This window comes from Dromiciops gliroides, chromosome 1 (genome assembly GCF_019393635.1).
Source record: "Dromiciops gliroides isolate mDroGli1 chromosome 1, mDroGli1.pri, whole genome shotgun sequence".
Lineage (NCBI taxonomy): Eukaryota > Metazoa > Chordata > Mammalia > Microbiotheria > Microbiotheriidae > Dromiciops > Dromiciops gliroides.
Window position 1 is genome coordinate 418677314 of NC_057861.1, and position 14119 is coordinate 418691432.

Here is a 14119-nt window from a genome sequence, read left to right on the forward strand (position 1 = left end):
GGCTTCTATGTTGCATTGTCTCTGTCTCTTACTTATTATGAAGAATGTAGCTTAATATCTTACTAGGGAAAAGTAAACAGAGGTCAGATGGCTGTTTGTTATAGATGTCAGAAAAGATATTCACCATTGAATAGGAAGTTGGACTGAAGTTGGTGTGTAACATTCAGTGAAAAATGTTATAGTCCTTTCTTTAAAAGAAGATTTAAACCACAGGTTTAACACCTTTGCATTCTTTAATTAGTCCTTACTACACCACATAATTCTAAACTTGATACTTTTCTCTTTCTAGAGAAGAGAAAGAGACAAAGGCAAGAAGAAGGTGAAAATCGAAGAAGAGTAAGTATAATATTTTTGACTGTTTTAGGAAGTATTAAATGAAAAGCACAGCAAGATCTTGTTAATTTGGCCAAGTTGGAAGGATGATACATATTAATAAAAATTGATTTGTTTTTAAAAATGATTAAATGTTTTTTAAAATTACATGTACAAGGGGCGGCTAAGTGGTGCAGTGGATAGAGCACCGGCCCTGGAGTCAGGAGTACCTGAGTTCAAATCCGGCCTCAGACACTTAACACTTACTAGCTGTGTGACCCTGGGCAGGTCACTTAACCCCAATTGCCTCACTAAAAAAAAAAAGTACATGTACATGTAAACAGTGAACAAAAGCCATCGTGTACTAAACCTGTTGAACTTGCATTAAAAATATTTAAAATAAGCACATAATTATGTATACACCTATATACAGGTGTATATATAGATGTATACATGTATACACAGCTACAAGAGTAACTTTGACCATTGTATAAAGTTGATGATTTCTTATACATTAAATGCATTTGAATTTTTGAAAAATATCCTTTTGCTTAGCCAGACTTTTTTTCCTAAAATAGAAAAAGTCATTAGTATCGCCCAGTCACTACTACTTCCTGAAGGTATATACTTGGTATAGAGAAGACTTAGAGAAAAATGATAGTTGTCTTTATATGCTCAAAGCATTGTTTAGGGAGAACTAGAACATATGGGTACAAAATACCAAGAAGCAAATCTCAGCTCCCTCTAAGAACTTTTTGTAAGCAGTTAGACCTTTCCAGCAATGGGATGGGCGGTGTACAGAGTTCATAAAACTTCTTGTCATACACAACTAGAGCCTGGGTACCAAGCTCTCAGGGAACCTGTGGAAATTATCCCTGAGGGGATTTGCAGCTTGAATTAGATGACCTCTAAGCCTTCTTTCACTTAAATAATATGATTCTAATTAATGCACTCCAATTAAAGAGGTTTTATTATGAAGATCAAGATTGTTCTCATTAGTGCTTTGTATTTTTTTAATTTAATTTTATTATTTTTTTGGTGCTTTGTATTTCTAATAGAGCACTTTAGTTTTCCTGGAGAAAATTATTTTAATGTGGTCTATATTTACATAATGACTTTATTAGAAGGTAATTATTTTGCATTCATTACCTTATCAGTCTTAAGTTTTCAATTAGTTTTTAAGTAGTGTCTCTTAACATAAATAGGTATGGTAATTGATAAATAGTATTTTCTTGTTTTGGGGGGAGTTGGACTTAAGAACTGGCTGTCCTCTTAAGAGTTGCCTGGCCTTTTCTCAGTCCTCATCCTTCTTGACCTCTTTGTAGCCTTTGATACTTTAATTACCTAATTACCCTCTCTAGTTTTAACTTCTTTCCAAGTTTTCATGAAACTATTTGCTCCTGGTTCTCCTCCTATCTCCTGGACCGTTCCTCATTCTTCTTTGCTTTGTCTTCATCTATGTCCCACCCTATAACATTGGGTATCCCCCTTGGCTCTGTCCTAGGCCCTTTTCTCCACCCTTCTTTACTATTTCTTTCACTTGGTGATTTTATGAGTTTCATTATAATCTCTATGCTGATAACTTCTAGAGGTATATCTCTTCCCCTTCCCCATTCTCTTCTGAACTCCAGTCCTGTAAAGCATCTCAAGCTAAGCATGTCCAAAATTGAATCCATTATTGTTGAAGGTGGTTTGCAAGTTCATTGTCATCCTTGACTTCTTGTTCTTGTCTTTGACATCCAGTCAGTTGCAAAGTTTTGTTCTTTCTGCCTTCCCAGCCTCTCTTTTATTATCCCCTTATTTCCACTCACAAAACCACCACCTTAATTCAAGCTCTCATCACCTCTTACCTAGTCAGTTGCAATAACTTTTTAATTGTTAACCCTGTCTCTATTCTCTCCCCATAACAGTCTATACCTCACATAGCTGCTAAAGTGATTTATTTTCCTATACCTTAAATCTGTTTTTGGGGGGGGGGATGGGGGCAGGTAGGGCAATGAGGGTTAAGTGACTTGCCCAGGGTCACACAGCTAGTAAGTGTCAAGTGTCTGAGGCTGGATTTGAACTCAGGTCTTCCTGAACCCAGGGCTGGTGATTTATCTACTGTGCCACCTAGCTGCCTTTACCTTAAGTCTTGATCATATCACCCCTGTACTCGGTAAACTCCCATGTTCCCATGTTCCCATGTTCCCTTGTTTACCATTGAAAGCTCTTCATAACCTGGTCCCTTCCTACCTTTCTAATCATCATATGCTTTTGTCCTCTCCATGTATTCTATATTCAAGCTATCTCTGCCTTTCACTGGCTGCATCTCTTACCTGAAATGCTTTCTTCCCAGAACCTTTCTTGGAGTACCTGGCTTGCTTTAGCACTGTCTGCAGCATACTTTTCCTAATTCCCCAACTGGCAGTGCCTACTCTTCTACTTACCATCCATCTTCTCTGTATGTGTCTTATATTTATCTGTTGTTTCCCTCCTTTAGAAGGTAAGTTCCTTGAGGTTTTTGCCTTTCTTTGTATCTCCAGTATTTTACACACACTAAGCAATTAATCAAGCTCAATGGACTGAATGCCTCTCTTGCTAGGTTTATATATTTTAGTTACTTATACTTTTGATGAAATAAAATTAAGTTAGTTTTTCTTCATATCTGTTTCATTGAGTTATTTTTCCCATGGTTTTATGTTTCTTTTTAAGGAATGGAAAGAACGTTATGGAAACAATCGAGAAGATTCCACCAGGAATAGAAATGTTCATACTGACCCAAAGGAGTCAAACTACTCAGAAACCAATACCAACAGACGTAAGTTGTTGCATTTGGTTTAGGAAAGTAAATTATATTGCTTGCCAATCTTCAGCTTAAGAATTGGTGCTGGGCAGATATTTGGAAGTAGCATTTTAGAACTCTATTGTGTTCTTTTTTTTTTTTTTTTTTTAGTGAGGCAGTTGGGGTTAAGTGACTTGCCCAGGGTCACACAGCTAGTAAGTGTTAAGTGTCTGAGGCCGGATTTGAACTCAGGTCCTCCTGACTCCACAGCCGGTGCTCTATCCACTGCACCACCTAGCTGCCCCTCTGTTACGTTCTTGTGGTCACAAATTCAGGGAGCTGGGCTTTAGTGTGGGAGAAACATTTGGAGGAGTGATCAAAAGAGAAACCAGCAAATATCAGTGTACTGATTTGTTTCTCTGGCCAGCTGTATGCTTTTTTAAAGACTAATTAACATTGTCACTTCAGGGGCAGCTAGATAACGCAGTGGTTAAAGCGCCGGCCCTGGATTCAGGAGTACCTGAGTTCAAATCCGGCCTCAGACACTTGACACTTACTAGCTGTGTGACCCTGGGCAAGTCACTTAACCCCCATTGCCTGCAAAAAAACCAAACAAACAAACAAACATTGTCACTTCAGTAAACAATAATATAAGTAATAAATTATTTAAATAAACCATAAAGTAGCTTATTTTGCTTTGTGTTAGTGGCTTAACTAACTACTCCAAAAATCCCTTCCTTTGCTTGGACTACTTATCAATCATCCAAAATTATTTCCTTTGTGCTGTATGTTTTCCGCTAAAGTCCTATTCTAATTTCTTATCATGGTTTCTTTAAGGCAAAGACAAAAAAAAAAAAAAGCTCAAGCTCAAGGCAGGTTGTACCAAGCTGGACAATTATTGAGAATAAGCTGGGCAGCAGACTATCTTTGGCAAGTGAGAACCAGACTAGCTAAGTTTGGAGAGGCACATCACTAGTGGGGCTGACCACCAGCTGGTGGGGTTTTCTGGGCCTTGTCAACTCATCTATCTATTTACTGAGACATGGAAAAGTTAATAGGGAATCAAAAGAAGAAACACCCCATTAAATGAAATCTTGGCCCTTAAAATTATTAAATTACTTTATTTGCAGTCTTAATCTGGTTTTAAGGTACTATGCTGTTGTATTATTTTTTTTTCCTGTTACTCAGTTGTTTTGAGATTCAAAATAAGCCCGCTGTAGCTTTGATTTTACTCTGCCATCATGCTAGGGTACTGTTATGCACAAATGAAAAATCATTACTGCAAAAGAAATAATAATGTGAATCTTTTCCCTGCTTCCTTTTATAGCAGTATCTAAATATACAAGATCTAATAATCGGGCTGAAAGAGATAGAATTGAATTACTCCAAGATGCAGAACCTCTAGATTTTAATGCAGAAACATTCACTGATGATCCTCTTGAATCTGAATCAGGAAGGTGAGTTTGCTCTTATATTTTGGCTGTACTCTTCATCCATTTCAAAAGGGTTTTATTAACCCTGACTTAACTAGATTAACTTAATTGGATTTTCTATAGTATTCTAAAAATTGTTATATTTTGAGAGTGATCAAGGAATTCCATAGAATATCAGTACCTCAATAACTACTACTTTAAAATTTATTTTTGAAATCTTACTTGTGAACTAAAATAGGTTTTGAATCCATGCAAATTTAAATAGCTTTACAAATCTGACTAAATTTTACTGTTTTGTAAGTAAAAACTTTGAGGAGTTTTTGTATCTATACTTTACCCTTGTCAGAAAAGTACGTTGTGTGGATTTAACAGTTAAAATAAGGATGAGTTTGTTCCCTTTTTTAAATGAATTTTTGGTGGTAGAATTAGGTAAAAAGGACAAAGGGGACTCTTTTTTTTTTTCAACTTTAATAACTGGCTTTTATCAAATGATTTATAAAATAGGAAAGGCTACTCAGAGTCACTGCAAAGATCTGGATTCCTTCCACCTTCTGTTTGTTCAAAAAATATGCTTTGGGGACAGCTAGGTGGTGCAGTAGATAAAGCACCGGCCCTGAATTCAGGAGTACCTGAGTTCAAATCTGGCCTCAGACACTTGATACTTACTAGCTGTGTGACCCTGGGCAAGTCACTTAACCTCCTTTGCCCCACAAAAATATACATATACATATATATATATATGCTTTGAACGTTCTGAAATGTACTATGTACATGCCTACCTTGTTAAACAGAGGAAGTAATGTAATTGAGCCCTTTTCACTGAGATAATAATAATGAATAATGTTTATTATTTTTTAAAAAGAAAAATTATTTTATAAAATGTATGTGCTGATAATGTGTTGTATCATATATTATTGCAAGCCTATAATCTTAAATTCACTTGTTATGAATTTCAGCATTTAGTTATCTTCCCTTTCCCTGGAAATCTTTCATTGGAGGCTAGATGATAACACATCAGGGCTATTGTAGAGCATTGGTGTCAGACTCAAATAAAAATAGGGGCCACTAAATCATACATAAGGATCTCTATGAGCTGCATGTTAACTTAGAAAACAATATTATCTATGTTATATTTCCCAGTTATATTTTTATTTGGTTTGATCTGAACTCTAGAGGATTATGGGCTGCATTGCCATCCTTGAGCCACATGTTTGATGCCTCTGTTTTAGAGGAAATTACTGCTTAGCTTTAGGTTGAATTAGATAACTGTCAAACGGTAATGGACAACTGTAAAGATGAGCAAACTGAGCCTTAGAGAACTGAAAGAACTTGCACAAGGTTGCACAGTAAATGGGGAAGTCAGCATTTGACTCCTCTTTACAGGTGGTTTGATGTTAATTCTGCTGTTCATTCTACCTCACTGCTTCCCATCACTCCCATTGTAGTTACCTTTTATAACTAATCATGTATTCTCTTATAACATTTTTTATGGAATTGTCTATTATTATTATTTAACTTTTCCTATATCTATTGCTTGGTCTTTCAAGTAGATTGTAAACTCTTTGAAGGCAGAAACCATACTTTTTTTTTTTTTTTTTTTTGGTGAGGCAATTGGGGTTAAGTGACTTGCCCAGGGTCACACAGTTAGTGTCAAGTGTCTCAGGTCAGATTTGAACCCAGTTCCTCCTGAATCCAGGGCCAGTGCTCTATCCACTGTGCCACCTAGCTGCCCCAGAAATTATACTTCTTGGTATCTGTCATGGTGCCTTACGTGTGTGGTAACTAAATAATTGTTTATTGATGGACCATTTTGTCAGATAGGCCTTATGTCAGTACATCAGTCAGTCAGCTAACATTTATAAAGGACTCACTACGTGTCAGGTACTGTGTTAAGAACTGGGGATACAAAGAAAAGCAAAAATGAATTATCCCCTTCTCCTAAGGAACTCAGTCTTAAAGTGGAAACAACATGCAAACAAGTCTGTACAGGCAGGTTCTAAAAGGGATGAATGGGGAGAGGGGGTAACCTCAGAGGGGAGGCACTAAGATGAAGGCCTCTTGGAAAGGCTTTTAGAAGAGTGAGACTTGAGAAGTGAAGAGGGAGATAAGCCAGTGAATATGCACAGTCTGGAGATGGATTGTCACCTGTGAAGAAAAATGAGGCCAGGGTCACCAATTTCCAGAAGCAAGCAATTTGTGTAGTGTATTAGAGTGGGTGTTAAATTAGAGTACTGTTTATATTTCCTTGATTATTTTTTTCAAACCTGACTTAATAAAACCTTACAGTTAAACTCTTTTATGTTCTTTCTTTAGGTATCAGCCTGGTGGAAGGTATCTGTCAATGTCTCAAAGAACAATATTTGATGATGTCTAAAGATTGAAAATATTTAGGTGACAATTAACTCTTGGAAATCTGCATATCCAAGTAATTTTTCATGTCGTAAAGTATTTGTAACATTGATGTACCCTCAGAACTTGTTTTCTATTCTGGAAGAAGAAAAGTCAAGTTAGGGTAAAAAAAATTAATACTGAACTTACAGCTTGTATAATAATTTATTTCTCATCAAGTAGTAAAGTACCATATTCTCATGCATAAGATGCAACTTTTTATGTGTTCTCTCAATGGATGATGGGAATGTCCATTTAATTCATATTAAAAATTAGTCCATGCAAAAACATTTGTGTGTTTCAGGTTGGTTGAAATGGATCTTTTCTTCTGAAGTTATTTTTAAAATAATAAGTAATCAGTAACCCACCTGTAGTACACTACAGTTCTCTTGTCATTTGTGGCATATATTTCGTTATTTAAAAAAGAAGCTATTTTGTCAGCATTTTTCAAGGATATGGAATTGAATGGAGACATCAAGTAATGATTATATTCACAGACCTTGTATCTTAAAAGATAAGACTTATCCATGATTCACAGAGTAGAATAATCCTTCTGCTCTAACTTTATATGCAAATAAATGGGTTTTGCATGTATAATTAAGATATTTCAATTGACAACATTAGTATTTTTTTTAGCATGTGTGATAATCAAATGGTGTTTCCTTTTTTAAATCTTTGATAGTAGCTGGAAATCTTTGTATTTTTTTGTATAGTTTTGATTTGATGGAGATGAGTTTAAAATTTTCCAATTCAGTGCTCTTTCGTATTCTTAATTAACTCCCAAGTTTTCTGTTCAAGGGAAAGTGTGTGCATTAATGGCAAATATTTTTGATATCCAAAGAACATGAAAAAAGAGATCTGAGATTTTTCAGTGTGCCTGTATATACCAGTAAAGCTTTTACAAAAAACACATGCTTTTTCCATTCAAAGAAAAAAAATACTAATACAGAAGATGCTATAGATTAGTACTAACATTGTGGTTTATGAAGTGTGTCAAACCAGAATAGATTGTAAGTAGTTAATTGGCTAAATATTCTCATTTAAAAATGATTTGTTTTGGTTTCATGTTTAAGCCAAAGTTGTGTTAGTTTTTAAATCACCATCTTTATTTTTGCAAAGTGAATATGAATGAGTTGAAATCCTTGAAATATTTTCCGCTTCTTACACAGTTTAGTAAGTTATATATTTCTAGAAAAGTGAATTTTCCCAAGTCACCATATTTCAAAAAAGCTTAATTTTAAAAATTAATATTACATAATTTTATAAATTTAACCTAATGCAAGTACTCAAAGGATTATGGCTAACCATGTTACGTAGTTATTCTTAGCCAGTTTCTAAAGAAACAGTGAAATTGAGTACATTCAAACTAAATACCAATGGGAAGGTTTGCCCTACCGCATTGTAAAGTACGGTTGGTCAAAGAGCATTAAGCAGGAAATAATAATGCTTTGGTACTGAATATAGTGCCACCATGGATTTTCCATGGGCAAGATGTAACCTCTCAGTGCCTCAGTTTCTTCATTTATATAATGAAGATATTTCTATCAACCTACCTCACAAGGATAATGTGAGGGTATTAAATTAATGTTTATAATACTTCAAGTCAAAGAACCGTAGCTGTCCTTTTATCATCATCATCACCATTATAAGCTATATCTGAAAGTATTGGGGAAAATGTTCTTCAGAAAATGGACTGTTTCCTTACTCTTGTGTGGAAACTAACATACCTCTCCTGCAAACACCTATAGATATAATGGGGGGGTTTTCCCACCTGTGTAAAAATAACTTAGCTATTATCATTAATGTTTTTTATAGTATGGATTTACTTTGGAAATTTTCCCTTAAATGTAGTGGTATTTCTTTTCAGGTTTTATCATGAACTTCAAATGGCAGTGTAGACAGGAAAGAAATCTGAGAAAACCCATGGTACTAGGTAATTTGAAGGTTTACAAATGAAGTAAACTCTGTCTCAAGGAGTTTATGTTTTAATAGTATCTACTTTAGAACATTATTATTATAGTTATGCTTTTTACATGTGGGGCAGATCTTTGAAAGCATGACTCACTCATAGTTCTACCCCCTGTGTTATAATGGACTAGATAATGACAGTGCCCCATAGTAACCAGTGGATTAGGATACTAAATTAGTAATAATACCTATGCTAGGAAATAACAAATCTGTTGTTTTCTTAAACAGCATGTAAGTTACTATGTATCACTTTGTGAAGGGGGGGATAGCATTTTGTTGTTTCTCCCCCACCTCCTCACCCTTCACTACATTGCATTTTCTATATAATATGGTCAAAGGGGCATCACTATAAAACCTTAAAGGTAGGAGACAAACTAAGGCAACATTGAAGTGTTGTGCAGAGAACACTGGACGGGCAGTTGGGAGAACTGGGTTCCAGCCCTAGTCCCAGTTTTGTTTGCTAACTAGCGGTATGACACTGAGTAAGTCACCTGAATCATAATAAATACTTGTTTCTGAAGCCTCTGTTTTCATTATCTTTAAAACAAAGTAGTAGGACTAGAAAGTCTTTATTTCCAGTTCTATGAAGATGTACTTCTAATCATTAATTGGAATTCCATTACTAAATGAATACCTCTTCTAAGATTACTCTTATACAAAAAGTCACTTAATAAATAACAATGGTTAGAGCTAAACTACGCCTTTCAAGGGTTTCCTTTGACAAAGAATTTCCCATTTTAGTTAGGAAAGTTAGAAAATACAGAGCACAGAACTAAATACTTATAGTAATAAATATTTGAATTATATGCAATTTGATCTTTTGGTCAAATTGTCACTACCACAATCTGAGTTACATGTGCTAATTGTGTGCTCAATTGACTACAAATGGGAAAATTGTTTGATCATCTTCTTTTATTGTACCATAATGGGAAGTTCTTAAAAAGTTAATATATTGAAGAAAATATTTTTAAACCACTCTAATAATTCAAACTTACATTTAAATAGGTTCTGATTTTTATTTGATTATATCTCAAATTCAGAAAGTAGTTTTTATAGGAGTAATAATTGGCAAAAACTATTCTTAAGCTTCCCTATCAGAATTTAGAGTCTTCATAAACTTGAATCCCTAAATCCTACTTAAATGATAATCATGGTAGTCGATTTAATTTTGTTTAACCTCAAAAGTTAAGAAGTGATTCTCTCCCCCCCCCCCCCAATGAGGGTTGAATGACTTGCCCAGGGTCACACAGCTAGTAAGTATCAAGTGTCTGAGGCCAGATTTGAACTTAGGTCCTCCTGAATTCAGGGCTGGTGTTTTATCCACTGCACCACCTAATTGCCCCAGAAATGATTGGTTTTCTAAGGCTTTCCTTGCAACATAATTTTTTAAAACAGTACTTCCAGTATTTTAAAAAATATATATATTTATACAATCTTTGTCCTGCTTATTTAGGGATGGTTGTTTTAGAAATTGTGAACAAAAATGCTGGGCTTAAAAATAATGAAAATGACTGGTAATATTTGGGTGATAATATTGAGTCTTTTAATTACAGTAATAATGCTTTCTAATGAAATTCTCTTCTTAAACAGAAACTTCATTAAGCAAAAGTATCTGTGATTTAGAAGAACACATTTCAGGGCCACTGGTCACTCTTCCCTTCTTCACTGTCCCTCAGAATGAACAATAGTTCTGCCTCTATTCAATCTATCTCTGGCCAGTTGACAGACTATAATGCACCAAAGATGTTCTCTTGATGGGGCAGTGTGAGTTCTGGGAAAGTAGCCCTCTCCTCAGAAGTGTCTGGGTGCTGAGCTGTCCTTACCTGGTTATTCCACTGTCCCCAGGGAGCCAGTGCTGAGCAGGCTTGAACTTTCCCCCAGCTCATCCCATGCTCAGAAAGCTTTGTTCCCAGAGAATTGGTTAATTTCGATATCCGTATGATTTTCATTTTATTTTCAGGACATGTTTAGTTTATTAATAAAAAGGGAAAATAAAGGAACATTGCTGTGTTTTATCTCTCATTCTAAAAGAACACGTTTTATTTTCAGTAAAATTCTTAGGCTAAATAGCTAATATTTATCTTTGAAATTCTCTTTTATGCAATGACTCGATAAAGTGGAACTTGATGGTATTTTTTTGTGTGGTTAGAAGTGCTTAACTTTTACAGGACTGACATGCAGTGGAAAACAGGAAGTTATTGTGCAGCACGAGTTAATTGCAGTATTGTTATCACTATGACCACCTAAAGTGCTGTATTTATCAGTATGACACTCTAGCCAATGTCTTTGACATTTAACATATTAGGTTTTAGGTTTTTATGATGATTGTTTCTCAGTAAAACAATGGATTTGCTTCTGACCACATTGAAAATTATAATCGATTTTTCTGGTTTTTAAAGTACAAGCAAAATGCTGCACATTGGAAGGCTGGGGGAAGAGAGTTGCCTTTGAATTTGCTGCAGTCAGATTTACACTTATAAAGTATATAATGACAAAAGTGCTCTCACGCTGATGCTCTTATTCCTTATTTAATTTTTCTATTCCATTTCTGTAAATAACAGTGTTTTGTTGCTTTCAAATCATATTTTGAAATCATTTGACTCCTTCCCTACAGCATTGTTCTGCCATTGTTAATTCCATCACTAGCCTAATTAATTATATTAAATTAAAACACTCGGGCAGCTAGGTGGCACAGTGGTTAAAGCACTGAGCCTGGTTTGAGGAGGGAGGACCTGAGTTCAAATTCGGCCTCAGACACTTGACATTTATTAGCTGTGTGATCTTGGGCAAGTCCCTTAACCCTCATTGCCCCAACCCTCCCCCCCCCAAAAAAATGTAAAACACTCTGCCATTTCTACAGTCCCTTTTAGGTTTACCAAAACATTTGGGGAATCTAATGTGTTGAATGAACTATGTTGGCATTCCTTTTTCCATTTTAAGTCAATCATATGAAAATCAAATATTAGTTTATTCCTTCTAGTTTGTAAATTAACAGATGTCTCTAAGCACATAATTTGTCAGTGGGCTAGCTGTGATTTGTGTGCATAATGCCAATGATATCTTCAGTCAGCTATTAATTACTACCTGAAATTCAGTGACAGACTTTCTCCCACCTGATACTCCTTTTATTTGACTAGTTTCATATGATCTGAAAATCTGTTAGTTGGAAGTTTTAACTACTTGTGCAATTTCTGTGCTGTAAAACTTTAGTGTAAATTAAATTATGTATTTGGAAAAGGCTGTAGAAGTGCTGTTAGCAGACTAGCAATCTTTTGCCTTATTTCTGTATGATAGCCTTTCATTTTGGTTATGACATACAATAAAATCATTTTTTTTCTGTACAATGTTAAATTATTGGTGATGTAATGATTTTTTCAAAAGAATGTGTATTTGATCAACTGTTAAAATATAGGCAATTGTAGATTTGCACGAAATAAAATCCATTTCTAAAATTAGTAAGTGCTGTGTAATTTGGATTTGTCGACAACTTTTGCTAAATATTAATGTGCTTTTCAATCTGTGCTATCTTTCAGGGCATACATGAGTTGTACTTTTATCCTAGCAAAGAGTTGATTTAAAAGGACCATACCTGATTTTCTACATTTCCCTCAATTTTTTTGGAATATACAAATACAAATTATAAGACCAAACTCCAAAGCAGGTTTACTGCTAACTTCACATTGTTCCTTAGGCTTCCAAAGAATGATGCGATGATAAGAAAATAGAAATTAGAACCGCTAGAGAGATCCCACAGTGTTCCACAGAGAATTAGTATTTGGGGCAGATGTCTTGTTAGGCTGGTTTTGCACTCCTCAAGTTCTTATAAATCTTAAATTTAAAAAATCTTAAATAAGCTTTATGTGATTATCAAGTCGATTAAATTAATTGTCCAGGCATGTCTCTTTGGGAAACAAAGTACAGCAGAAGAGCATGGCATATCATAGAAGGAACTGTGGTGGTCAGGAGGCTTGATTTCCAAGTCTAGCTTTGCTACTTGCTAGCCCTTATTTGGAACAAGTCGTTCCCTCTCTAGGAAGGCTTTAGTTTGCTCATCTGAAATGGGAGCATCATACAAAATAATCTCTAAAGGTACCTTCCTGATCTAACAGTGACATTCTGCCTTTCTTCCTAGAAAACAATGTTTCCTGGGGAAAATGGAAAGAAAGTGGCTTCTTTCCTCTGAGTTTTCTGTCTAGGTATGATTGCAAGGAAAATCAATCTTGAGCCGGACACATCCTGTCAATAAAGAACCAAGCAATGAAAACACCAAAGGCAATTTAGTAGGTTTTTTTGCCCCCTCCTACCTCCTTTGGGAACCACGTACTGTAGCAGTGTACTTTTTCCATGGAGTAGGAAGAATTTTGTCCCACAGAACATCGTACTGTGTTGTAAAGTAGTGATGGAACTGTAGGCTCCACACATTTAGAGGTCTTCTGAGACCATGCCTAGTACAGGAGGGTGAGTTTGTGGTTTACTTACATCTAGCTCCCCTCTTCAAAACAATGATGATCATGTGGTAATAATGGGAAAAGCACAAGTTCTAGAGTCACATGACCTCCCTCCATGGGAATTCAAGGCTGTGCTACTAACCTGTGTGATTATAGCCAATTCAATTAATCCCTCTGAGCGTTAATGTTCCTATCTGTGTAATGATCTTGGAAGTTCCCCTCCAATTCTAAAAATTATGAATTCCTAAGTTCCAGTTTACAGATTGCATGTACATAGGTATTTGCAGGGACTCAGTAAAAAATGCTATGCAAACATAAAGGATGGAGTTTTGTTTCGATGCTCCTGCCTAAAAATGTCGGTAATGAAAACCTGGTGGTGTTCAGGGTGTTTTTTAAGTCATAAGATGGATTTTTCATTACCAAATACCTAGGTCATTAGATTTGTCCATGTTATTGACTTCTTTTTTGTCTCCTCAAGTAGCCTCAATGAGAGTAATGCTCTGAGGATTTTCAGCCTTAAATACTCTTAATTGTCTGGCTGAGAGATAAGGAAGTTTCAATTTAAGGAAACTTCAGTGGATGTGAAAAGGGACAGGAGATGGAATCCAGAAGTTTGAGGTAGAAATGATAGAACTGTCCCTTCTTGAGTCAGCCTCAAGGTTCATGGACATTGCTATCCCATTTCTGTTCTCTTGAAGTGGCAGGTGAAAGGAATTTACAGTACAGTGGCCAAATTTGTTTGATAATTATTAAAGACAAATCATCTCTCCTTACCCAGCATCCCACCCCTCCCAAAAAAATTTGGT

General features: G+C 35.5%; 1 protein-coding gene across 5 annotated transcripts in view; it reads left to right on the forward strand.

Annotated features, from left to right (window-relative positions):
* Positions 1 to 12320, forward strand: part of LMBRD2 (LMBR1 domain containing 2) — a 63629-nt gene extending 51309 nt beyond the window's left edge. For 4 of the 5 annotated variants that reach the window (XM_043979492.1, XM_043979518.1, XM_043979486.1 and 1 more), the window contains 4 exons: positions 290 to 336; positions 3007 to 3112; positions 4404 to 4533; positions 6823 to 12320. In XM_043979492.1, the coding sequence (XP_043835427.1) occupies positions 290 to 336; positions 3007 to 3112; positions 4404 to 4533; positions 6823 to 6883 (344 nt within the window). In that variant the 3' untranslated portion in view covers positions 6884 to 12320. The remainder of the gene's footprint in view (positions 1 to 289; positions 337 to 3006; positions 3113 to 4403; positions 4534 to 6822) is intronic. The other variant, XM_043979508.1, reaches the window with a different exon arrangement.
* Positions 12321 to 14119: the final 1799 nt, after the last annotated feature.